This window comes from Neolamprologus multifasciatus, chromosome 11, assembly GCF_963576455.1.
Source record: "Neolamprologus multifasciatus chromosome 11, fNeoMul1.2, whole genome shotgun sequence".
In the NCBI taxonomy this organism is placed as follows: Eukaryota; Metazoa; Chordata; class Actinopteri; order Cichliformes; family Cichlidae; genus Neolamprologus; species Neolamprologus multifasciatus.
The window spans coordinates 11,264,807-11,292,340 of NC_140449.1; the positions used below are offsets into that span (position 1 = coordinate 11,264,807).

Below are 27,534 nucleotides of genomic sequence, written 5' to 3' on the forward strand. Positions count from 1 at the left end.
CAACTACATGTAAAATAATTACACCATGACGCCTCTGCCTTTCTAAATGGAGGGACAGTAACTGCGTGGGTATGTAAGCGTGTAAAACCTGCAGATAGTCAGATTAACAGTATTTCGTCTCTGTCTGCCATTCTGCAATTCATCTCATGTAAACAATAACGTGCACACAGCGTGAGGTGAAAAAAGGCACATACATTTGACATTGCGTGACGAACTCTGTATTCCTCGTCCACACGTAAACGCAAAAAAGGAGTTTTAAAAAATCTCTGTTCTCAGTGATTCGAAACGCCGTTTACGTGTGGACGAAACAGCTGCGTTTTCACAAATACCCGTGTAGGTGTGGACGTAGCGTAAAAGACTTAGTAGTTTATTTTCTTACTACCTGTAATTTATTGCAGATTACTTGTATTTGCTTAATTGTTTACTAAATGTTTGAGGTGTGAAATAAACCGCAATGGAGCAAAATATGGGCGTGTGTGGTTGGAGGATGTGTTCGTGCGTGTGCGCGCGAGGGGGGGGGGCGCGAACATTTTTCTTGTAAAACAAGGGGGGCCCAGCAAAAAAAGTTTGGGAACCACTGGTCTAGACTATCACAGTTCTTTTGATTTTATATCAACTTTATTGTCTAGTGCACATCACTGTCTAATTTATAATTTGGTTTACTGACACAGTTTTATATACAAAGCCTGTATTAACTTCCAACACCTTCAGACAGTTAGTATGATTACTTTGTTCATTTTTAGGGTAGCCATCTGATCTCATTACATGACCAAGATGCAAATTAACCTTCAGAGAACATTAGAGCTGCCCATTTGATTTTCTTGATTTATATTTATATAATTTACATAATGGTGTATCCTCTTGACCAGATCTCTGGTCATGCTAGAATAGATATAAACATAACACAAAACACAATAGCTGGTCATCACACACACACACTTTAGGTGTGAGGTTAACTTGTGATAAGGCCGATTTAACTTTAGCAAAGCTTTGTAAACCTGTATGCATCTGTGCGCACTGGTTTCGTTTCAGCTTAAGTGTGGAGTTTTTGTTGATTCTTTCCTTTGCTGTTGTATTTCTATTTCTCCATTTGTTACGGTCAATCAAACACAAGAGAGACAGTTGAAGGATTCATTTATTTAAATGGTATGATTGTGATATGCTTCAAGAATGACAGTTTGTTGTATTTTAATGTGTTTTGTGACATTTCCTACTCCTGACTAAGTTTCCACTTAATAGGATTTTAATTGTTTGAGTTTAAACTAGCAGATTTAAAACCTCTGTACTGAGGCAAGATTACAAGGATTATGTCATCGTCTAAATAGCTGTGGAACTAAACCTAATGCATTAGATCTGAATATTCTTAACTTAGCGATGCGACTGTGCCAACTCTCATGCACGATGATACAGGCATACATTTTTACATAAAATATCAGTCATATAGCAACACCATGAATTTAAGCTCCCTGGTGCGCAACACACTGCTTTAAAAATAAGCAAGAAAACTGACCAAGATAAAGGTAAAAACAACAAACTTATTTCACCACTTAAGGCAAAAACACCACTGACTACAACCACGCTATGAAGCAGGATATAATACCAACTAGAGCTGAGCCATGTGACCGCAAAAATAATTGGTTCAAAATTTTACCTCAACTTGGATTGATGAAAAATTATTTTCAGCAACACAAATATACACATGCACACATACAGACACAAACGCACACTCTCTCTCTTTTCATCTGCTCAACTAAAACCTGGGATTTTCTTCTTTTGTTTTAATATGATGGTGCTTCAAATGTTGTAACAGATTGTGGCCAAAAGTAATATCACCAATTTTCACTTTGATTTTTTCTTTTGTTTGATGTTGTCTTTACTTAAGTCAAAAACATGTTGAAAGAATGTAAATGAAAATGTCCAAAAGTGTCCAAATTGCTCGAGTTGTGTAGTCAGCTCAGCATTTGAGTTTTCCTCCATCATGTTTCCATGTTGCAGATTGGGCTGGGTAGACTCATAACAACAAAGTATATAACAGGGGAGAGTCTAAACACAATAAAAAAAAATTTAAAAAATGACATGGACAAGCTTTCATTGATCAGAGGTTCTGAATGTCAGTTTTAATTCATTTTTGATCAAACCCCTAGCCCTATTAGCAACTGGTGATGTGTGACCCAGAAGTAAACACATGACTCAACCAGCACTTGTTAGTTGCACTCCATTTAACAGGAAAATGTGATTACACAATGATAAAGGAGGGCTTTAAGAAGCTGGTTTAAAAAGCTCACCCCAAGATACAACGTCCCACAGAGAAAATATTTTCTGTTTTACTATGTGACAATACTGCACAGCTCCCGAGGACGTACAAGGTTAAATTATTTTAGTCACTGTTAAGGGATTAAGCAGTTATGCTATACTTAAACTTTCCAGAAAAAACACCTCCTAGGATGTAATTACATTTGACTTGTGCTGTGTCACTGGACATTGTGCTGATAGTGGCTCAATGGAAAATGAAGACTGAAAATGTTCATTTTGTTTATGCTAACAAACAAAAATATAATTGACATTGATAAAGATATTTCAAGAGTTCCTTGACATATTGTGATATAATTTCGTCAGCATATCGCCCACACCTACTTAGCAGCTGTATATTCAGAGTTGTTTTGATAATTAGAGGCCAAATCCTACAAGTGATTATAGAAACGCATATATAAAAACACTTATAACTTATAACTTATATAAGTTATAACTTATAACTGTCTGATTAATCTACTAAACTGTGACTCTCTAGGACAGCTCATCATTTCCTTTAATATCCTGATCAATCCTGTTTGTAATGTTAATGTTATTGTGTTAGCTTATAGGTATGACACACTCAGTTAAAAAAAATAAAATCATGACAGGTTTGTGCTGCTATTTGATACCTCAGGTATATATCAAACTGGAAATAGGGTTGGGTGGTATGTAAACATTTTCCAATCGGCAATCGTCAGTCCAACAACTGCCGATGGGCGATATATTTGCGCATGCGCAGACTTTTTGATGGGCGGGGCAACATAATTGTGCACGGACAGATACAAACAAACAAAACAAAAAAATGCTGTCAGCGTTAATGCAGCATTAACACAGCTTAAACGCGGTCTTCACGATAATTTTTTTTTTTTTAACTTTTAACGCTCAACCCATCTGGAGCGCAGAATGAACAAAATTTGGACAAACTCCCAAAATGCGTTGACAGAGACATTTCAGGGAATTTGACTTCCAAAAAACTGCTTACATTCATTGTGTAACTAGAACCCCAAACTTAAAACAAATTTAGAAATTCCTCCACAAATGCAGAAAAGCATTTTAACTGCAAAATGACATAGGTACTTGGCAAAAAGGTGGTAATCATTTGAGTTGAGTCACCCCATTGCATCGCAGATGCAGACCAACTTCCAGCTATTGCAACATGTTGGCAGTCTTTTTGCATTCATATATTAGACGGTGATTATTTGCAAATCTTCGCCAGTTTGAGTGTGAATCTGAATCCCATCAGCCAATACGTCCAATCATCTTGCATTCAAAAGTGGTTCCTGCAACTGCTTGCAATTGGATAATGAACCTGAAAAAAAAAATTCAATGAAGCTACCAGACATTTTCTTCTAGTTGCAATGAGGTTCTGTCCTGTTTTACTCTAGGAAAATAGAGTCTTCTTCTTTGAAAAGAATTAAAGGATGAGCTGTGCTACTAGGCTCACGTGTCATATTTACTAACAGCTACAGATTGTCAGATACCTAAATCTATATTATTTTGAAATATCAAACATAAGACATAATGAGACTGCATGCATTCAGACTTGTGTTGTATTAAAAGTGATGCTTAATCTGATCAGGTCTGTTACTAAAACTCCTATTGTGGCGTTTAAGAGAGACCAGGGAACATATTCATACATAAATTCAAACGCCAGAATACCTGAAACAAGTGGATAAATTGGAAGGGACTTTATGCATTGTGGCTATTAAATTTGCAGTGAAATTTAATAACAACAATAATAACAATATCATTATCATTATCAAGCTGATCTGTGATCCTAGGACAGACAACTAAAACAAAGGCTTTCCTAAGATTTCTCAAATGCAAAATGACATTTGAAGACTGCGTATCTGTGACATTTTATAAATAATTCATAGGATATTATGAATAGCTTCTTTGTATAATTAGACTTGGAGAGTTGTCCCCTTCAGCCACTTCTGTCATGTAAGGCTGGGGGGAAAAAAAAACAAAAAAAACCCCGAAAAAACAACAACAAAAAAATACCTTTTCCACTCTAATTATAAAAGTTCTTCAGGCCAATAAGCTACGTTATAATTCACCTGTCAGTTTTTATGTTTATAGAAACTATGGAGTCTGTCAGAGAGGAGGCTGTTTGTTTACTTGATTTAGATAGGATACTTTGTTTTTCTTTAGTAATCACTCAAATTGCATTTGACACATACTATAATTATTTTATGCCGTTTAACTGTAAAAAGCAATTCCCGAGATACCAGAAAACAATTAGATTTCTATTAAAGCAGTATCAGCAAAACTACAATGTTACATTACCATTTTATGTTCCCACTGTGTGTATTAAACCCGTGTTATAATATTTACCTCAATTAAATTTAACAGCCAAATCTTGTTTTAACTTAATTAAATCCATTTCAAGCCAGGCAGCTCATTAGATTGTATGTTTACAACTAAGCCAGCCAAAGAAACACATGCACACACAAGTTTTTGGCAGATATGACAAATATGACATAGGATATGCAACACTGTAAATGTACGTTTATAACCCTATACACACATTTTTATTTTTTTTATTTTTTTCGTGGATTTGACGGAAAGCATGTGTTTTGCTTTTTTAGTTTGCTCTGCACTGGAACCTTCCCGACCTGGCTGCACTCATCTGAGGCTTTCACTCTGATGTTGCTGTTAAAGAGAGCTTATCAAACTCCTTTCTGGTTCTTTCTTTCTTTTCAGAGATCTCATTGTTAAAGCCTGCAGAGCTAGAGTGAACACACCAGGGAGGAAATACTGGACACAGTTCTAATGCCTTTCATCTTTGCAGACTGGGAACAGCTTCCTGTTATTCAATGGACACACTAATTAGCATGAATACAAACATTTACTTAGCCTAGACAAAGATGTGAATACACGGACGCATACACGCACAAAACCACAGTACAGTGAAAACAGCGACTCGATCGTCTTGATTCATTTTCACCACGCCAGGTCTTTTGCACAGTTCTTCCCAGAGCAGCGTGCCACCCCGTCCAACAACGATTTTACGTAATATTTCCTTTTCTTTGAAGTGGCACAGCTAAATGAGTTTTCAAATCTCCGTAGGTTTCACTACCAGAGAGAAACAACCACAACTTGATAGGCACCACTTACATTCAATTATTTTTCACTCACACACACACACACACTTTTTCAATAAAGCATTGTGACTCATTACCAGTCCATTCTAAATACTGAGGCACTGCTTCAGAGCCCTCTATTCTAAAATTATGCAGATACAGTGCTCTGCTGCACTTCACATACATCAAGTAAAAAGATACAGTGAAATCCTGTGGGGGAGCAGAAACAATGATGGAAATGAAATGCTTCATTAAGCAACAGCTATGGCTTTTGTTTTGACAGACTGATGATTTCGGAAGTTCCTTTACGTACACAGACTTGCACTGCCTCAGAGCTCTTCTTTGTGTGCAGAGGTCTTTATCATTTTATTGGTATGAGTACAATAATGAAATTATCAGCAGAAAACAAATGGATCAGCGTTTTGTGATTTTCCACGGTTTATGTTGGTGACCTTATGAGCCTACATCTCAACCACATTAAATAACACATTTTAGCTCTCCGTTGCTCCGTCTGAAAAGTGACGAAGGAAGAGATGCTGTACTTTTGAGACCTTTTCCCTCATCTCACTGACGACAGAGTTCTTAATTATAAAATGCTTTACAAATCCAAACATCACAGGTAACAGGTGGACTTTGCCCAGCTGCACTGAAATGGGAAACAATGAACAAAATCACTGACTGCTTAAGAGACAGAGTGAATGTGGACAGTGTATCCTTGGGTTCTTAACATAAAACTCATTGATGTTAGACCGATTTTAAGTTTTAGTGTCCTTATTTTCCACTGAGTTACTGGTTCTGTTACTAGAAGCCTATTAGCAACAACCAACCAACCCAGTGACGCCATGTTCTGTACTGACAAAAGATAGCACTAAACATCGTCTACAACCTTTAAACACTTCTTAAATGCCGCTGCTCAGACAGTCTTAACCTCTTTAGCCCCAAGGGTATTTGTTAGGTGCGTGCTCAAAAATGACATGCCCAAAAATGAATAGCGTATTTCTCTGCAACTACAAACGCTGTGTTGACAATCTCCTGAGGCATTGTGGGAGATTGAGTTATTCAGGAAATAAGCTGTAGTCTCGAAAGGATGTTTGGTTTGGAAGCGACTGGAAAGGTAAAACTTATTTCATGTTATTATTGATCAAGCGTGAAAACATTTGTGATCTTCTGTTGTGGTTGGTTCAGTGAACTTTGGTCAGAACATGACAAAACTTTTATCTCCGCATTTAGAAAATGTGTCGTTTGCCTGGTTAGACACAGTGAAGTTAACACAGAGTTTTGGTTGTTTGTGTTTATGCAAATTATGCAACAATGGCGCAATAGTGCTTTGAATTGTTGTTTTTGCTTTGTTTGATGGTTGTATAAATGGTTTATATGACCTTTAGGTGAGATTGGGAGGTTTCTGTGGATACCACAGATGCACGTATTTACATAACCGACCTCATGTCACAGCCGATGAAACGGAAGTGTGGGATCATCTTAATCGAGACGATAGAGACAGTCAAAGAGTGTTGGACGTACTTCAGGAAGCCTGGAGAACTATTCCTGAAGACTGTTTAAAGAAATTACAAGAAAGTTCGGGTTGTGTTGAAGAACAAAGATGGTCTTGCCAGATATTGACCTTCAAGCTTGTTAGAACTGTACAAACACTGTTTTTGCCTTACACACCATTTTTATATGTTTCAATAAATCAACGCACTTTCCCATTTCAAAGCAAATGTGGAGTGGCTCAAGACTTTTGCACAGTGATTTGTATTTGTAATTATGGAGTAGAACTCCTTTATGAGCAGTTTGCCTTTTCAGTAATGTTGGGTCATAGACAAATACATGACTACATCTACCGCAGACCTGTGTATATACAAAAAAGAAAAAAAAAATACACGTTTTGGATTCAATCCATAACCCAACCTCATCTCTTTACCCACCCAGATGATGAGCATGTGGACATTTCCTTCCACAGCTGTTAAATTGAATTTAGTTCACAGCAACTCCAGAAGTTTCATCCGCTTCCACCATCTCCACCCAAATTCACGTGGCTCTTGGCACAGACTGGGAACTTAACTGTAGCTGTTGGATTCTGGACAGTGCTTCATCACATCTGTGCTGCCCAAACTCCTGTGGCAGCCCAGAGGGGGACACATCTATAAATCTAACCATCACATTACCCTGACACTAAGTTGGCAGCAAGATGCACAAGAACAGTGAAGATGTTAAGAACAAACAACATGGCCAGTAATGACCTAAACGACTCCACGTGGTGGAGGATATTTTGCCACTCTAAATCCATCTTTCTCATCAGTTTCTTTCACTCACTTTCCATCCAACTCATTTCTCCCATTTGCCTTCCTGCCTGTCTTTCTGCCCATGGTATCTCTTTTCACTTTAGTTTGTTCTACAACTTCCAAAGAAATAATTCCAATCCAAATGTGGTCATTGAGTCATTAAGTGCAATTACCATCTCTGAAGTGAGGAGTGACTCATCTGGGTTTTTTGCAATACATCTGCGCACTTTGCACAACTGCCAGTTAATGTCAACCCACTGACTCATTCTGCACTCTACCCACTCACGGGGAAAAGAAAAAAAAATTAACTGCTGTATCCAGTTCCATGTTATATGACAACTCTCATGGGTAGCTTTCACATGTTTGCCCACTGACTGAGTAAGTTCATTGTATACAAGATAATGTAGCTGACTGACTTAGAAGTTACCGTTTTATTTTTATGTGCAAAGACGGCACCAATTCTACATGTGCATGCATGAACGAGGTGTCAAACATGTAAGCCAACTGATGCACAGTACCTTCATATTATGTGTCTAAAAGCTACATGCTTAGATGTGTATATGCACACTTTACCCAACAGTCAAGATGTGCAAATGTCAAGAACTTTTCTTCTCCCAGTTGCGATCATACCAAACAATCTTTCACTTTTAGATCCTGCCTAATCCTGTCATCACGTCACAGATGTTATATAATTTTAAATTATTAATGAAATGACCACAAGCACAATTTTCTTGTGTGTGATGCTGGTGCTTAATAAACTCGAAAGGAAGACCATAAGGCAGCAGGAAGCAACAAACAAAACCTCAGCTCTGTTGACATTTTGTCAAAACCTAGATTTAGTTACACGCTTTGAGATTCTCTCTTATTTGTAGATAAACAGCACGTTCTGGGAGCATTTTCTGTAGCACAAAAACACCCTGAGATATCCATCAAAAAATATGGTGCATTGTGTTGATGTGGCGTATTATTTCAGATTATACCTAAATGAAATGATGATTGCTACAGCAGCACTGTTTCTACAATGCCTGTGTGTTCATGGTCTATGCAAATGGTTGGCATTCATTCAAAGGTTTGATCCTTAGGCATTCTTAGTAGGTAGTAGTGAAGCATTTACTAAAGACTATGCTTTATTCTGACCCAAGGCAGGGGTCAGTTGTAGGGTATTAAAGGCCTGGAGGCAATCACTGAGCAGAACTGTGTACAGATCTTGATACCATTATTTTCAAAACTACTGGGCTACCACTGCTGAAGTATGTACGGATGTGCATTTCACACACACATGCACGATCAACACTGAGTGAGCCAATCAATAGTTTGCAATTCTGAGTTTATTAACAGCCACCATTCATGGCGAGCCTTGTTTTACATCTTAGCTCCAGCACATCACAAGGCTAATATAATCAAGAGTGTTCCAGCATGTGCTTAGATTACAGACCAGTGTGTGTTCTCCACAGTGTCCATTTTTCACTGATGACTTTTTTGCCTTCTCTTTTTGCAACCATCTCAGGGAGTTCAGGCAAAGACAAATAAGAGAAGATAAATTGGAGAGAAGGAGCAGAAACCGAGGGAGGGACAAACCATGATAGACCCACAGGAAGAAAGAGAAAGGTTATGATAGAGAAGAGAGACAACAGAAGAGAGGGCAGAAAGTTAAAGATAGGGAGAGAAAGGTGTGTGTAGGGTGTGATGGATGAAGCTGAAACAGATGAGGAGAGGAGGGAGGTAAGTACGTTCTCCACCAGCTACCTCACTGTCAGACACTCAGCTGTGCAGCACGAGTAGGTGGCTGGTGAGATGTGTGTGTGTGTGTTCTGCATAGCATGTGTGTGTGTATGCCACATGTACCGTGAGTCTGGGGACCAGTGGGGGGTTGACAGATTATCTGTCGACAAGCAAGCTGGAGGGTTCCCTCTCTCTCTCTCTTTTCCACTCCTCATTTTCCTGAGTTACTCACAGGCTGTTTTCTGCAGCGCTCAAGGTCACTGCAACACAGTGAAAGTTTGGAAGGCACGCGATACCAAGAGCTCAATGGTGAGACAGCACTTTTCCACTCCTCTGCTTATTTTAAATTGCACAAGAGCAAGTGTAAAAGCTGTTAATTATCAAATTGTATTTCCATTGCATGCCACTGCTGGTGGCATTATGAGTAAAAACTACTCTTTGTTAATAAAATGTCAAATCTGCTGTTGCACCACAGCTTTACAGATGTTTTGGCCATGTTACTTCATGCTCTTTTGTTCACATCCAGTTTTTACACAAACTGCCTCTGATTTAAGAAGGATTTCTGCTTTCAATAAAAATAAATCTGTGCCGTACTGTCACAAATTATAGTTTTACTATCCGCACTTAAAATAAGTGTTTACTCACAATTTGAGTCTCTCTTAGCTTTCCTCTCTGCATTTTAGAAAGCTTTTATATTGAGAAAATGGGCTGGCAGAACACAGATCTGATTTTACAGATCGCTTTATCACCATTAATGAGAATCAACTGACAAATTCACAAAACTAGTCTGTGGGTAGGCATGCAGCCAGAAACAAAGCTTGAAACCCCATTCACCTGGACATTTCAACTTCCATTTGTGTCTGTTCAACAAACGGAGCGTTTACAGCAAATTGGACTTGAGCTGATCCCAGGCCTGCCTCTAGTTCAGCTTGGCAGGATAACAGATAAAAGCCACAATGTCAGCTCCAATCACAGCACAGAGTCAAAGGCAAAAAAAGACAAGACCTACATGTTGGACATTTAACATTTAAGCCATCATTCTCAAATTAGTTGCGGTCTTGTTGCACAATGACCTTAAGTCCTTGCTAGAGAAGACCATAATGTCTAAATTACGCTGTAAATGTTGTTGGTGTTCCAAAACATTAAAACCACATCCCCCACAATTCTTTGGCTTATTAAGAAAGTATTGGTATCTCCTTCCACAACTAGGAATTGCTCATTTTACCATCACTAACTGAAAGAAAGCCAGATATGCACTGGAATAGCTGCAGCCTTTTCCTTCTTTGTGCTAGAAACCAAACCAAAGAGCACAGCTGAACATGACAAAACTTACAAACACATTGTTCTTTAGGTTACCAAATATGAATAAAGTCAGAGATGTAAAGGTGTTTTCACTCCTGTGCTGTTTAGCCCATTTAGCCAAAGTTGTTCAATTGCAGGTGTAAACATGGTAACTGCACTAGGGTAACTGCACTAGGGTGACCGCCGCCCCCCAAAAAAAAAAACAAAACCCTAAGCTTCTTTAGAGGAGGGCGCCTAAATCTGCTTTGTTTATGGTGAGAACATGATGCAACATCAATCCTACCCAAACACCAGGCATAAGCTGCAGGTGTGAGATAAATGCCTTTACCTAGCCAGGTATGCTTTGTGTATTTCCCAGCATCCCAGAATACAAACTGTGACAACTAGTTGTAACATGAACATTATTCACTAGTCCAGAACATGGCCCCCTCTTCATGCATTTATTTTTGTTGCGCCTGCTCCTGACAGAGTTTTGGTTTGTTTGGAGTTCACTTGGGGTTTTCTCCGTGTCAATGGAAACCAAACCACAGGAAAAAGCAATAAAATGTCAAGCTCATCAACTGATTCAGACCCGAGTAAACAAACTATAGTTATGAAAACACCCAAAATGATGCATCTAGAACCTAACAAACACCTCATCTAAAGCTTAGGCTGGAATAATTCTGGGTTGTACACTGTTAGTCAGTCATGAAAGGTCATAAATTATTCACTGATGCTAATGTTACATTTGGTAGCCTTTACATTACAGTAACTTTACAGAAAAAAGCAGCAGAAAGCACATGCTTAAATGAAGGCATCCGTTCCTCCCTGAGTGATATACAGTGGGGCAAAAAAGTATTTAGTCAGCCACCGATTGTGCAAGTTCCCCCACTTAAAATGATGACAGAGGTCAGTAATTTGCACCAGAGGTACACTTCAACTGTGAGAGACAGAATGTGAAAAAAAAAATCCATGAATTCACATGGTAGGATTTGTAAAGAATTTATTCGTAAATCAGGGTGGAAAATAAGTATTTGGTCAATAACAAAAATACAACTCAATACTTTGTAACATAACCTTTGTTGGCAATAACAGAGGTCAAACGTTTACTATAGGTCTTTACCAGGTTTGCACACACAGTAGCTGGTATTTTGGCCCATTCCTCCATGCAGATCTTCTCAAGAGCAGTGATGTTTTGGGCTGTCGCCGAGCAACACGGACTTTCAACTCCCGCCACAGATTTTCTATGGGGTTTGAGGTCTGGAGACTGGCTAGGCCACTCCAGGACTTTCAAATGCTTCTTACGGAGCCACTCCTTTGTTGCCCGGGCGGTGTGTTTTGGATCATTGTCATGTTGGAAGACCCAGCCTCGTTTCATCTTCAAAGTTCTCACTGATGGAAGGAGGTTTTGGCTCAAAATCTCACGATACTTGGACCCCATTCATTCTGTCCTTAACACGGATCAGTCGTCCTGTCCCCTTGGCAGAAAAACAGCCCCATAGCATGATGTTTCCACCCCCATGCTTCACAGTAGGTATGGTGTTCTTGGGATGCAACTCAGTATTCTTCTTCCTCCAAACACGACGAGTTGAGTTTATACCAAAAAGTTCTACTTTGGTTTCATCTGACCACATGACATTCTCCCAATCCTCTGCTGTATCATCCATGTGCTCTCTGGCCTAACTTCAGACGGGCCTGGACATGCACTGGCTTCAGCAGCGGAACACGTCTGGCACTGCGGGATTTGATTCCCTGCCGTTGTAGTGTGTTACTGATGGTGACCTTTGTTACTTTGGTCCCAGCTCTCTGCAGGTCATTCACCAGGTCCCCCCGTGTGGTTCTGGGATCTTTGCTCACCGTTCTCATGATCATTTGACCCCACGGGATGAGATCTTGCGTGGAGCCCCAGATCGAGGGAGATTATCAGTGGTCTTGTATGTCTTCCATTTTCTGATGATTGCTCCCACAGTTGATTTTTTCACACCAAGCTGCTTGCCTATTGTAGATTCACTCTTCCCAGTCTGGTGCAGGTCTACAATTCTTTTCCTGGTGTCCTTCGAAAGCTCTTTGGTCTTGGCCATGGCGGAGTTTGGAGTCTGACTGGTTGAGGCTGTGGACAGGGGTCTTTTATACAGATGATGAGGTCAAACAGGTGCCATTCATACAGGTAACGAGTGGGGGACAGAAAAGCTTCTTACAGAAGACGTTACAGGTCTGTGAGAGCCAGGGATTTTCCTTGTTTGAGGTGACCAAATACTTACTTTCCACCCTGATTTACGAATAAATTCTTTACAAATCCTACCATGTGAATTCATGGATTTTTTTTCACATTCTGTCTCTCACAGTTGAAGTGTACCTCTGGTGCAAATTACTGACCTCTGTCATCATTTTAAGTGGGGGAACTTGCACAATCGGTGGCTGACTAAATACTTTTTTGCCCCACTGTAGATCTGACACGTTATTATTGAACATTAATATCTAATGCACACAAATACGTGAAACATTAAAGTACTTATTTTAATGGACTGCTAAACTGAACTAAAGGAAAGCCACATTAATAACAGCCAAAAATAAAAATGACAACTCCAATGACACATTCCCATGACTCCCTTTCTCCTTTACTTCTCCTTGGCTTTTATACCACACACACACACACACACACACACTTTCACTGTCTCTCTCTGTCTATGTACTCCAGCCAACCACTGTGGGTTTTCTGGGATTCCTGTGGCTGAGTCATCTTCCACTCCGTATCATCCATAATATCATCTTCCCAAAAGTCTCCCCAGTGCTGGATGCAACTGGCTGAACATGAAAGGAGTTTGTGCATGTGCATGTATGCGTTTGTGAGTGAGGGGAGGGAGGGCGTCAGGGAAAGAGAGACCCTCTTCTTATCCAGCCGTTACTGAATCCGGGAACAGCCAAAATAGCATCAAATGACCCTCACCCAACCCTCCAGACCAATTTCCCAGCCGGAAAGCCAACAGCACTCACACATGCTCCAACTCCATCCGAATTCTTTGTATTCCAACTAATGTGTAATCCATCTATTCATTTGCTACAGCTTTAGCAGACACTTTTCAACATTAGCCTCCCTTTGCAGCCCTAAAGAAAAAGAAAAAAAAAGAAAAGCAAAAAACAGAAAAAACACCCAATTCCCTGCCCACAAACCTCAATTCATGGACCTTAAACCAGCTCCAGAGTTATGCTTCACCACAGTTTCCACATCACAGAAACAAGCCTCTTCCTTAACCATGTAGGCGACCTAATTCTTATTGTCTCCCTTACACAAAATCCCTTAGTAAAAACATTGACTTAACATTATAGTAATTTATTCTGTTCAGTATTTGAAGTGTTTAAGTAAACGTCTATTTGGCATATTTATTGCTATTTTAAAAACACTGTACAGCTACAAAATTAAGATCCCCTTGTCTTTCCAACAGCATTTGTCCCAGCCTTAACCCCAGTTTCTCAAAATTCACACCATTCCCCCTATCCAGGCTACCCTGATACACTCCATCCTCTCATCACCTAATGCCAAACTCTCAAATCCAGTCCCCCATAAATTCTTAGCTCTCCAAATTTCCCAGCCCAACACCCTTACCCTTCACCTCACAATCCTAGTTCATAACCCCAAGCCAAGTTCCCCATTACCCCACCCCAGAGATTGCACATTAGATCCTATATCCAAGTCTCTGCAGCCTCTTATTCCCAGCCAAGACCACAGATGTTTTAGCCGGCCGCTCTCACAGTTTGGGGTATGAAGGCCAAACTTTTGACAGGGTGGTTTCTTTAAAAAGGCAGACTAAGGCTGCCAGACAAAACTACATGTGAAAGCTTACTTTAAAGCTTAGCTCACAAATGCCTATATGTGATGAACTGCATAAATAAATACACCAGACAGATGTATATGGTAAAAATTTAATACCTTAGCATGAGAAATGCCACACATGAAGCACACCAGAAACTATGAAGAAGGCCTCAGGAAGCCAGGCAAATTAAGATTATTAGCCAGAGGAGGAAAAAAAAAAAAAAAAAAACAACCTTAGCCATAACTGGCCCATTTGTGATCCAAACTGCTATCCACACTGCCAGCACACGAACCTGCCAGCCAGTGGAAAAGGCCAGAGGCTCATTAAAAACAACAGGTCCTCCTCTTCTTTTTTCCGTGGAACCTGTCACCACATTCCTTTTTCTATGACTTGGCTCTTGACTCATGGAGAGGTCAGGTTATAGGAAGTTAGTCATAACAACACAGAGGACTTCAGATGGCCTAACCATAGCTCAGTCTCAACACAGCTGCAGACTATTTAGCACTACTTAATCGCAAACAAGAGATTTACCACAGGCTCGCTAAAAGGAATTCTGTTTTATTCAAGAACCCATGTCTTAAAAGCTCCATGAGCACTTCAGACCCTTCAGTTTTCCTGAGGTGCTAAAGGGAAAAGAAAGGGTCAAATAGGGGGTTCAGTGGGTGTATTTGTCTCAAACCATTCAGCTGGGTGGGAAATTTTGCCAAGTTCGGTATAGAATAACAGCCAAAAGATCATTGTCATATGTCAAACTTGCACTTTTAACATAAAAACTAGAGCACCAAATTCCATCAGAAGCATTACACTGCAGCAGTTTGTCCATCAGTTATTCCATACTGACAACAATTACCTTGAAAAGTCAGACATTTATTTATGCAGCTAATCCTAGGGAGACTGTTCTAATTGTATTAAATGTAAAACTCAAAATCTGCATTGAGTTTAAATTTGCCAAATTCAAGGACTTTGTTTGTTGTGTGTGAGATGGTTTTCTTGGCCACCGCTGATACTATCAAGTTTGGAAATGTTGGATTTTAAGGTTGGAGAGATTATTGGAAAACTCTCGGCTGCATGTCTAGCTAGATTATTTGGAAAACCTAAGAACGTACCAGAACCTCCACAGGCAGGGTAAACAATGATTTGAAATCCCAAAGAATATGACTGCCAGTAAGTGACTCAGTGCGAGTGTGGTCCACAGAGCTCTTGTGCGAGAAGGAAAACAAACAACTAGTGATTTACAGTGATGCAGCCATGTGTATAAGACAAAAAAAGTGTTGTAATCTACACAAACACAATATAAAACACGTATAATAACAATTTATGACTCAATATTAATCTTGTTACTTTTTTTAGCTGTATATTGTCCTGTCATGAGTTCTAACATAGCTCTAAGAGCACAGAGAGAAAATTAAATCAGTGTATCAACACAAACTATGATAATTAAATTTTGATCTCTGTATCTGGATCTCTGTATGTGGTAAATAAATGAATTACAGATGTCGCTAAATGCATGTTTTGTCCCTGTAAGAACTAAGCAGCACTAGCAACCTCAAAAGCCAAACATTAGTGGGATCAGTAGAAAAAAAAGAAATCAAATACTGTATTAAATTTTTTTTTAAAAATGTATTTTACATTTTATAAATATAAATAGCAAGTTGCTGCTTTTAGACGAAAGTTGACTGCGAAGAAGCAGGGAAGAATAAGAGGCATAGAGAACAAGGGAGAGCCCTGCTGAGAAGAAAGAGATGTGGAGTAAATGTGAATGCGAGAGGGAGGAGAAGTGAGGAGAAATGAAATCAATAATGAACGGCTCCATAACAGGAACTTAATCAGAACAGCAGGTCCCTATATTGCTCCTGACTAGCACACGCATCACCGCCGTCGATTCAATTTACTCCCCAAACCCTGAAAAAAATAAATAAAACATGGAAAATAAATTGAGACGCTCATTCAAATTCATTAGAACCCGTCCCTGTGTGCCTACAGTACATAATATTCCTTGAAGAAGCAGAAGAAGTAAAATGGAAGAAATGAAAATATGCCAACAGCTCGGTATTGGTTTCTAGGTGAGAATGAAAGTGAGGGTACAAAGTCATAACAGCCTCCTCAAACACCACCGCCTTATTCTTCCTCTTGTACCCACACATTATTACTGTATATAAATACACATACTGTATTTACACACAATAAGATATGAGCGCACACACTGGGATTAAGTACACAAATTTGCAGACTAATATCAATGCTTACGCCTACATTTAACTGTGCAAACAATTTGGGTGCTGAAGTTGATTTGAAAAATGTACAATTTCTAGCTACTTGGCAGGTAGGTTACTGCAAACATATTGGAACCATATTGGAGTGTCATCTGTCTCTAGTAATCCCACACAGACTCAGTGATGTTAAGATCAGGACTACAGGTATATGGGGGGGTCATGCCCATCTGTTGCACGGTGCAAAAACTGATGTATCCACAATGATTTGCAATCTTTTTGCTGTTCAACTTTAACATCTTTTAGAGAACAAACATACTAGAGCAGACAGTGTCAGACTATTCAGCCAGTGTCTTCAAACACCATCTATGACAACTTAGAATTTCAATTTTTTTATAAACACAATGAAACTAACAGTGCTGTATTTAGTTAAAACATGCATAATGTTTCTGAAACTCAAACCCTAAGAGCGTTTAGACCAGGGGTAGGCAACCTTTCTGATGGCGAGTGCCATTTAAAATTTCCTCAGAAGTCAGTGTGCCATATGATTGCATTAGCAATAAATTTAATAACGCTCTATATGAACAGTTACACACTATATAGAACAACTTTATAGAATTATATTTGTTCGCAGATGTTGGCAGCTATGAGCGAATAGTTAGCAGCTATTTTGAAACAAAAAAAAAGACACTTTTTATCCATAACAGCAAATGAACTGTACAACAGAAAATGCAAATGCTATTTATGGTCTCCTCACAACAATGATAAGAAAAATAAACTGAGCCAATATGGCATGCTTGTTAATACACATGTTAATCTGATCTCTGGTCTAGCATTCAGACGGCTACCTGAGGACACTCTTCATGTGAGAAAAATTCTGCTCACACAGATATGTAGAGCCAAATACTGTCAATAAGGCCTCTGCAATGCTCTGAAGACAGTCAAACTTGTCAGGTAGTGATGTCCAGCAGGTGAAAATGCAAGCTCCATGAACACACACAGCTGTGGATTCCCGCTGCTTCGATGTTGCATTAACTGGCATTAACTCAGCCAGTTAATGCGAGACAAATCTAGCTGCTCATTAAAGATTTCTGGTTTGATCAGAAAATAAAACATTGGTCCATACACCTGTTCCAAAAATGCATTTTGTCTCAAGTCTATGGATGTATCCGTGTATCTCCGTGGTGCTGATGCTGTGCTGAGTGGAAAGCTCCTGAAGCTTTTGAAGTGTCGGAATGTGGAAAGCTAACAACGACCCTCTCACCAGTACGCCAAGTTATTTTTAGCCAATTACAAGTTGAATCTGGTAGTTGGGGTTGTTAGTTAAGATACCGTCATTAAGAAGAGGCACAACTAATGTGTCTATGCGAGCCAATTTGCGATGTGCACCGCTGGCGCGGCCATTTATTTTTTAATGCACCTTCTCAGATTAATTCACTGCGTGTCGTGCCCAGGGCTGGACTGGGACAAAAAAATCGGCCCAGGCATTTTTACTAGAGACCGGCCCACCAGGTATTAAAGCCATAAAGCCTTTGAATGAAAACAAATGCTGTTGTGACAGTGATGTACGCTGTCTTGTTGGTATATGTATGATTTCTATACATTTTATGTCAGATAAAAACTTTGGTTGTAAATAAAGTTCACTATCAGTAACATCATAGCACCCACCAAGCTGTATAGAAACTCCGTCATGCTAGCTAGTACACAGTATGAGTTATTATTGTTATTAAGTCCAACCTGAATGACAAAGTTCTTTGTAGAACCATGTGCATACAATTTAAGCTTCTGTAATTTCTTATCAATAATGGAGCAGTCACAGAAGATTCAAGTGCATATTTGATCTGGCAGATTTTTAACAGCAGATGCATTTCCTTTACGCAACCCTCTCAGAGATTTGTGGCTCCTCCTGGTCTCAATCCAAGGATCTTTTGAGTATTACACATGTATGTTAACCACTATACTATAGAACCAATACAAAGACAATTTAATATCTTTAAATAACTAATCTGGTGATTAATCTGGGTCTGAACTCCACTGACAACATGTGGGATACACTGGAGGAGAAGACTACCCTATCAATGCAAGAAAAAAAATTGCAAATTTAGATGAAAATAAATGTTCTGCCATTACATAAGCTTATTAAAACATGATCAAAGCTAAAGTTATTTGGCTGGGCAGTCTATCACCAAATTAAGAATGAACCATTGAATAGAGAACTCAACTCAAGAGCTACTTTTGTACTCATTTGACTGAAGTTTTACTACTTTTTCAAAAAAGGTTTTAGCATTTATATAGCTTACGAAGTTTTAATGTGGTAGATAACAATCTAAACATCTAAAGTGGGGGAAAAAACAAAAGACAAAACACACACACACACACACACACACACACACACACACACACAACAGAGTCATAAGAAACAAAGGGGACAAAAAATACAAAATCAGTGAAATCCAAAGTTGTGTAAAAGTGCAAACCGCGGTGGGGATGATGGAAGGAGGCAGGCTTTGGATGGTCAGCCAGGCATGGGAGTTCTAATCTGATTGATGTTTTAATAGTTGGATGTGCTCCCTCAACCAATGCATTTCTTCCCCCATGTACACAGAACTCTTATTTTGTGCTCACTTTTTTCCCCACTCAGTCTTTTACAAACACCTATCTCTGTCCCTCACACCAATGCCATAACTCACTCTCACCCTTTTCTCCTCCTCCCTTCTTCTCTCCATCACTACCTTAGTCCCAGTCTTCCAGACAGCTTCATAATGCCTGGCACCTCCTCAACACTGGCTCTAATTGAAAGATGAACGAGTTTATTTGGGATTAATCCATCACTCTGTCACCTGAGGAGAGAAAGAAAGACCTAGAAGGAGAGGAGGAGAGAGACCCAAGCTGCGGGAACTCATGATCTAAACAACATTTTAAATCTCATATTGCACCACAAAGTCTTAATGACCTTGTTTTCATTATAAAGACACACACACACACATATATAGTAAATACATGAAAATAATTATTAGAATGTAACGTGTTAAATTTGCTTAGATGAGAGGGTCCAGCGATAGATCAGAAGAATAGGGTAGGATTTGTTTGTGTGTTTTAGTTTGGCTTAGCTGTAGCCTGAGAGTGTGTGTAATTGTTTAGAGAGAAAGGAATTTATGGACACTGGGTTCTGCTGTCATAAAAGGAGACAGGAAGCTACTGTCTGCTGATGCTTGTACCTTTAATAGAAACTCATAATTGTTATAACTTAGAAGTAGGTTTGCAGGAGACTCTCCACATGATCTGTAAATGTAAGACAACAAGAGGCCACTGGCCCAGTGGATGCAGAGTGGGGGTCTCGGTGTTTGTAATATGTTAACTCTGTTTTGTATGCTGTCTAAAGGAATTTGGTGTAGCTTGGGTGAGATTACTTTTATGAACCCCAGGAAGTCACGTATACAGACACACACACAGTGCTTTAACTGTTATGACGCACTCAGACCTACATGCACAGTCACTCACGTGCACTCACATAGACACACGGGTACACGCACACACAGGCACTCACGTGCTCGTGCCTAAACACACAGACAGAGTTTGCAGCACACCATGGGGGTTTTATGGTGGGGTCACTTCTATAAAGCTGGCTGTAACAAACAAAGGAGTGGAAGATCTGCAGAGGGACACCGGCCTTGCACGTCTTCCCTTCTAGAAGATGCATGCTTAAATGAAGATGAATAAAGATGAATAAAGGTTTTGTGAAATGACTAATGAGTTCCGGTGCCGTCTCTGGATGCCCGAGGAATAAAAGAACCGGGGTGAAACTGATTTCGTAACAACATATATTGTGCTTGTATTCCTGAATTGGACAAGGTTTGAAGCTGTAATAAAATAGAAAAATGCTATACACATATGTTTGTGGAACAAACAAGTACTGAGACAGAAGGGCAGATGGGATGTAGGAAAACTGACAGAGGACCCCTCTCCTGACAGAACAGACAAAAAGTAGCATCAATATGATCAAATAACGGACAACTACATTGTAATTGGACCATAGACACACATAGGCAAACTCACTTTTAATGATGCATTTTAAAATACTACAAAAGTAAAATGGGACAGGTGAAGAGTTAACTCTGAATGAAAAAGCAGCTGTGCACATGGGTATTAAGACACCTCGGGCAAGTACAAACCTTTTTTGCTGTTTGCCTCAGCCAAACTGTGTTCTTGTGTTTAATACTAGTGGCTCCAATGGGAGCATAACTCTGAACCCTGACAGAGGCAGGGGTATTCCTCAACTACTTACTTATAAACAAAGTGCTCTTTCATGCTGAGGGAACCACAGAATCTGCCTACTGTGCACACTTGCTGCATCATTACTACAAAAGCCGATGCAGGTAATCGTTTACACAATGCTGTAAGTCAGTCCTGAGCGGGCATATTGCAGCAATTCGTGTCTCAGATGGCACGAGATATTCTTTGCATGCCTTGCAGATATTCTGCCCTTATGGGATTTGAGGGGGAAATAAAATTTTAATTACTTAGCAGATCATTTCCAAAAAAGGTAAATTATAGGAAGGGGGCTGCTCTTAGTCAGCATGGGAGGCTGAAAACTACTCATCTGACATCAAGTCCAGTTCCTTTGTTCACCAAAGGCTCCCAGATCACCCCACATACTGCCATCAGCTATTACAGTACATAAGCTACTGTGTAAATGAATTAGGCTAGAAACTGCAATACCTACTTTTGTTTTGACGAGCTGGATGAATGTGTGCTATCCACGAAAGCATCCAAATCTTTTTTTTTTTGGTCTCTTGATAAATTGTCATTACAAACAGCAAAGTCAAGCTTGAATGATTTTGTAACAGCAAGTCTGAACTTATTTTTGTCATTTCCTAGTCTCATCAAAAAGACAGGTATTACACTGCTTCACTGCAAGACTAAGGAGACTAACATGACTTGAAGTGGTTCCCTTTTTTTCCTTCAGGCATATCTCATAAACAAACATTCTCCAATTGTCATGTGACCATAAAAGACCCCCCTGGGTGAGTCATTTAGAGCTGAAAATAGAGGTCAATTCAAGTACTTTATATCCTGCTGAAAATTGTCTCAGTGACCATCTTTGTTACTCTGTTGATGTCCCTGTGCCTGGAGCCAATTCTCCTGTGTCATGTGACCTGCTGAATGCAGTTTGTGTCACATGGATGGACTGAATTTCATTTTTACAGCCCAGCAGGCTCTGAGAAGACTGAACACACCTTAGGTTAATATCCATACAGCAAATCAGAAAGGGAGAGAAAAACAAGACTGGAGGATTTATTTTTGTTCTTGTACAACAAAAAATAAAGTTTACAATTTGGCAGTTACCAACAACCAGACAAACAGAATGGGGGCGCTGCAGCCCCAGCTAGGAGCTGATTGCATCAGGGCGATAAAACATGTATAATTAGCTAGAAAATAATTAATATGCTCAACTTATCACACACACCCCGTCAAAAAACCTTCTGAGAGCATTAGTGTATACCACAACACAGCACTTCTACAAGTGGAAAAGAAATGGCTGGAGAGCAGTAGGCCGGGTTCGAGTCAAACCCATGGCCCTCTCTACCCCCACTTTCTTGTCTATCTTCACTGTCCCTGTCCAATAAAGGCTAAAAAAAAAAGGCCAAAAATAATCATTAGAAAAGGCTTTTTCATTACAACTCATTCAAGCAAGCCATATTTGTTCCGTCTTTTTCCAGTTTTAATGTCATAAACATTTCAAAAGATAAAGTCTGTAGAGTTTGAGATGTAGCTCTTGTTTTTGTATTTTATTTATCTAATTATTGTATGGTCTGACCTTGGTGTCAATTTGCTGAGATATGTCCACTCTTGGGAAAACTGGCATTGTGTTGACTCACACCCGAATGCTCCACACCAGCAAATTCCCAAAACATCTGCTTTAATAGAGGTGATCACACTCGTGGATGCTCTGTCAAGTGCATTTGATAAACAGCACCTGATTACCACCCTCTTAATTCGTATGGAAGTAGTAAAGCTGTGAAAATGCTCTTTTTCACATGCCTGTACGCAAAAGATGGATGTAACCACTGTGCTAAGTCAGCATTTGGTTTGTGCTCTTTCAAAGTCTTGGGTTTTGCATTTTAGCCAACATGGCTTTAAGTTCTAAAGTTGTGACAAGCAAGGAGTGGATCTGACTAAGAATGAGAGGAATCCACACCCATACAGCAGTGACTTGTCAACCACAAGGTAGCCACGTCCTAAAGCATATCCTGCTGTATCATCAGGTTTACTGTAAATGAGACCAAAACTTTAAAAATACACATTATGACGTTGTGAAAAAAAAGACTGTGAGAAACTGACTTCTTTTCTCTTCTTTGCATTTCTTCAATTGTTTTCAAATAAAGAACATGATGTCAGCATCACTCATTCGCTCAAGAGTTAACAGGTACCCATGAAAGGATGCTACAAAACAGAAATACAGCCCGTCAGCATGGCAAGTTCTAGTATGATTCTTTTGCTGTATAGATGTATAGATAAAGATTTTGCACAGACTTGCCCACTTCCTAGAGGAGAGTTCAACATATGAAACTTTAAAAGGCACATCTCAAAGAATGGCTCATGTCAAACCAAGTCTGTTATCACTTTCAACTTATTTTAGTATGGTAAATTGTTCATATTTGTTTACTTTATCTCCACTAACGTGGACTGTTCTTGTTGAATAGAAAGGAAGAAAGAGGTGAAAGATTTTAGACAATGCAGCTCCCAAAGGAACTGCTGAAGTCAGTCCTTATGTACATTTAAAGGAAGCCATCAGTACAGATCCTCAGATTGTGACCAAAAAAAAAAAAAAACTCACATTTTCAAAAGTCAGAACATCAGCAACCAATTTTAAACGCAACACCGAGTTGGAGCATCTGGCTAGTGATTGATGATAAGAAGTAATCACTACCAAAGGATAAGATCATGCAAACAACTAACAGCTGTAGACATTCTTATAGAGCTCAATTACATTTGTAGGCTGGCCTGCTTTCAGTTGTTCTGGTTTATGCAACATTGTTTAAATGTTAAAAGACAAAAACACTTAAAGTCCCCTGTCTGTGAAGCAAGGGCTCACACGGAACAATAAAGAATAATAATAATTTGAACTAGTCAGTCTTTGAAAATTTAGTTCACTGTTTTTAAACTAAGTGAACTGAACTTTAAGTGTTTTCCAAGTGTGAATTTAAATGGCCATAAAGGTGATGATAATCCATTGTAAGTAAAGCATGGAAATGGGGCCACAGTACACAGGCATGTGCTCAGTGTTAACTACATGTCCAGGTGTGCCCCAAGAGTAATGGGTATCCTGCTGCTAATAGCTGAAATGACCATGTGTGTCTCCTCAAGAGCTATGGCTGCAGACAAAGTGGTGTTGCTCCCAAAAATTACTTTTTAGAGGTAGACAGTGAGATTCTTCAGTGCAGAGGCTTTAAGTCTACAACCTCAATCACTGCCCACCTGTGTCAAAGAGGGCAAAAAAGCCACTATCCTAACACTGGCTGCTTCACTTCAAAGATTTCACAAAACTGTGCTTTTAGCCCCGTTTCACCAAAGGAGGACAACCAAGCATTCTTCTAGGGATGTTCTGGTGACTATTTCCTTAGTTGCATAAATGAGAAGGATTCAAATCAGATTACGTAAGGAAAACCTTTAAACAGTCCAAAATAAGAACAATTTATAGTTAGAAAATAGTTATCCAAACAAATACTGCAGGGGAATTTAGGAGCCAAATGAAAATACACTGTCTTCATCATTTCAAACAACACTGCATGCACACACTGCTGCTGTCACGTTATTGAAAACACACTATCATAGTGTGTTGTTGTGTTGTAGTGCAGTTTGCACACTGAGCTATTCACTATAAACGACATGGGAATGCCACAGTGTGATATTGCGTTTTGAAATCTCAATGTTACCATTTTAGCTGTCACCATGTTTTATTTGTTAATAATATTTGAAGTAATATGAATATGAATTAATAATATTTGAATGAGAGTGTGAAGTGCTAAGTTTAGCTAAGGCTATAGTGTTGTTAGCGAGCAGCACCTGCTACGCATGGTCGCATATACCGGCTAATTGGTGCAACATAACAGCTACTAAAATAGTAGAATTTCACTCACCAAAACCGAAGCACAAACTTCTTCGACAAGCTGTTCAAGATGACAAGCCATATTATATTTCAGATAATTCCAAAAGAATACACCAAAGCTGCAGCAGCACCACAAAGGTAAGACACGGGTCCGCTTCAGTGACCTCAATCAGCCCAGGTGTGGCGGCAAACCTGTCCGTGAGAGAAGCCACGCCCCTAAAACCTTTATCGAATCTAAATGGATGAAAATTGAAAATTGTAAATTAGGACTAATCTAATGAATAATCTGGTAGGCTTAGACCCCTGCTACATAAAGCTTTCAAGAAATTAAAAAGTGATCATTTGGATGTATAGAAAATACAAACTTGGCTTGGCCTACAAGCAGAAAACCAGAAAACTTCCAGTACCAGATTTCTTTATCCCTGCCTACAGCGAAAAACTATGCAAAATCTGTTCCCAGAAAAACAAAAGAAAACATTGATTTTTAATCCCAATACAGCAATCAAACGTGTTTATGTACAGGACTGTGTAAAGGTCTTGAGCCACCCCTCATTTCTGTATATTTTGCTTCTAAGGAGTTGGGCTTTTTAAAAATCATTTTCCGAACTAGTTTTGGATATTAGCTGTTTTTTAATTCGATTTTAGTTGAGTCCTTGAGGCTGATCATTTTCAGAGAAGTGTTCTCTTTCTTTGTTAAGCCACTTAACACTGACCTTTGAATCACACAGCCACCTTGGTTCACTACTTAAGTCCTGAAAAGTAATTTTAGATGTTAACCTGTAGGCCTAGCACTGACACACTGTACTGCTTCTTTCATTACATTTCTTTATACTTCAATGAAGCCAAAAGTCCTTGAATTTTTTGTTTACTCAAGGGAAGTGTGTCTTTTTTTGTTAAGTCTCTGATCAATGCCAAAGATAACAAATTTGATAGGAATACAATAGTATTTTTGGACCAACAAGGTGATTCCAATAGAGCCATTAGCCCCAAAAACTGGCATATCATGGCATGGTATGTGATGTGGGTTTAAAAACATTTGACTACAAGTGGAGGACAAAGGAAGGAGGACAAAGGAAGAAGTGACAGGCCAACCTTCAAATGAATACTAACTTAAGATTGTCATTTGATGTGCATCGTATTCATAAACTGGATTATTCGATAATATGAGCTTTTTTGTTACAGATTTCCTAACTCAACTTTCAAATAAATGTTAAAATAATAAATATAAAGCTGTCTGGATTCTTTTTAATTATACATAAATAAAGATGTTCTTGAATTACTTCTTATCATGCACTTTATAGAGATAGATTGAGATTACATTTTGGGAGTCAGTGCTGATAACATATTTATTGTCCAATAATTGCCAGGATAAAGACTTTCCAGTATATCCTCGTAGCCATTTATCTGTGATGGGCCAGTCTTGTCTGATAATACTGGCTGACCCATAAATCAGACTCGCTCTGACCCAAAACAACGGTGCATGCATAGCTATAAATAAGACCATTTTGTCAAAACCTCAGCTAGTGTTTTGTTCTATGCTGATTGTGAATATTTCTATGCAAAACACAGAATTTACCTTGTGCCTGTGCTAATGCCCTGTCTTTGTTGATGTCAAGTTGATAGTTCAAAGTCTTGGGGGCGTGCGTGCCCTTACCTTGTGCGTGAACATCTTTGCCTGTTTGTTTTGGCTGCAAGGCGTTTTTCTGAATTTTATCCCTTTGAAAAAAATCTGACTAACTAACACAAATTCATATTCATGTAGCATTGAGTTAGTATTCAGAAGTGGTTGATGTGAACTTTGCTGAACTCCATCCTATTGTGTATTCAGCAGCTTAAGAGCGAGTTGGAAATCTCTTGTGTCTCAGTTAAAGGCTTTATCTCATCCCTTGCCTAGCAACCAGTTATAAAACACACACACCCAAACAGCAATGCAAGCATAAGCACACAAACTGAATTAGACATGCACCTGCAGCCTCTCACACACACAGACACACACACACACCATTCATGTGCATCCACTCCCCCAGATGTGTAATTGCATACTAAACATGCACGTACAACTGCATCCCCCTAACCCTTAGTATTTAATTAAGCTCTCAGGCTTGGACTTAATCAAATGTTGCTTTAATTGAATTAGCCAAGCCAGTTGGATGTAAGGGTGTCTTCTCCACTTTGAGTATGGCATTTCTTCCAAAGAGATTGACAAAACCCACTAATGTAGCAGTAACAGAAATTATGTCTTTTTCTCAAGTATCACTTGAACATCAACAGTACCTTGTAGCAAGAACCAGTGTGAACTTTAAAACCGAACTTTTCCCCAAGCTTCCCCAGAGCATTATCCATAAGTCCTTTAGGCGTTCTTGTTCCTCATCATGAAAAGACAGTGGGTAGAGGGAGGCTGCTGCTTCTGAGTATCAACAAATCTCTTGTATCAGTAAGAAAGTGCAGAATTGTGGCAGGAAAACAAAACATCTGAAAGCTGAAAGAATTTTAGACTCTCATGCCAAATAGTTCCTTGATCTGCATGTCATGAGGAAGTGACATTCAAACACAATTTTCTACATAAAACCCTCACAATTACAGATGACAACAAACAATTTAAAACAAATTTAATTAGCAAGAATGATTTTTTTTCCAAGATGATTTTTTTGGAAAAAAAAAACAAACACCCCTTATGACTTCTAAAGCATTATTGTATCTTTTTTGACTTTGCAGAAAAAATGATCAAATACTCTATGT

At 39.1% G+C, this 27,534-nt stretch overlaps 1 protein-coding gene across 3 annotated transcripts in view; it reads right to left on the reverse strand.

The window, feature by feature from the left end:
- Positions 1-24,977, reverse strand: part of LOC146507864 (RNA-binding motif, single-stranded-interacting protein 3-like) — a 168,910-nt gene extending 143,933 nt beyond the window's left edge. Inside the window, exon 1 of one of the 3 annotated variants that reach the window (XM_085176072.1) lies at positions 24,827-24,977. In XM_085176072.1, the coding sequence (XP_085032198.1) occupies positions 24,827-24,877 (51 nt within the window). In that variant the 5' untranslated portion in view covers positions 24,878-24,977. The remainder of the gene's footprint in view (positions 1-24,826) is intronic. The other 2 variants (XM_085176071.1, XM_085176073.1) reach the window with 2 other exon arrangements.
- Positions 24,978-27,534: the final 2,557 nt, after the last annotated feature.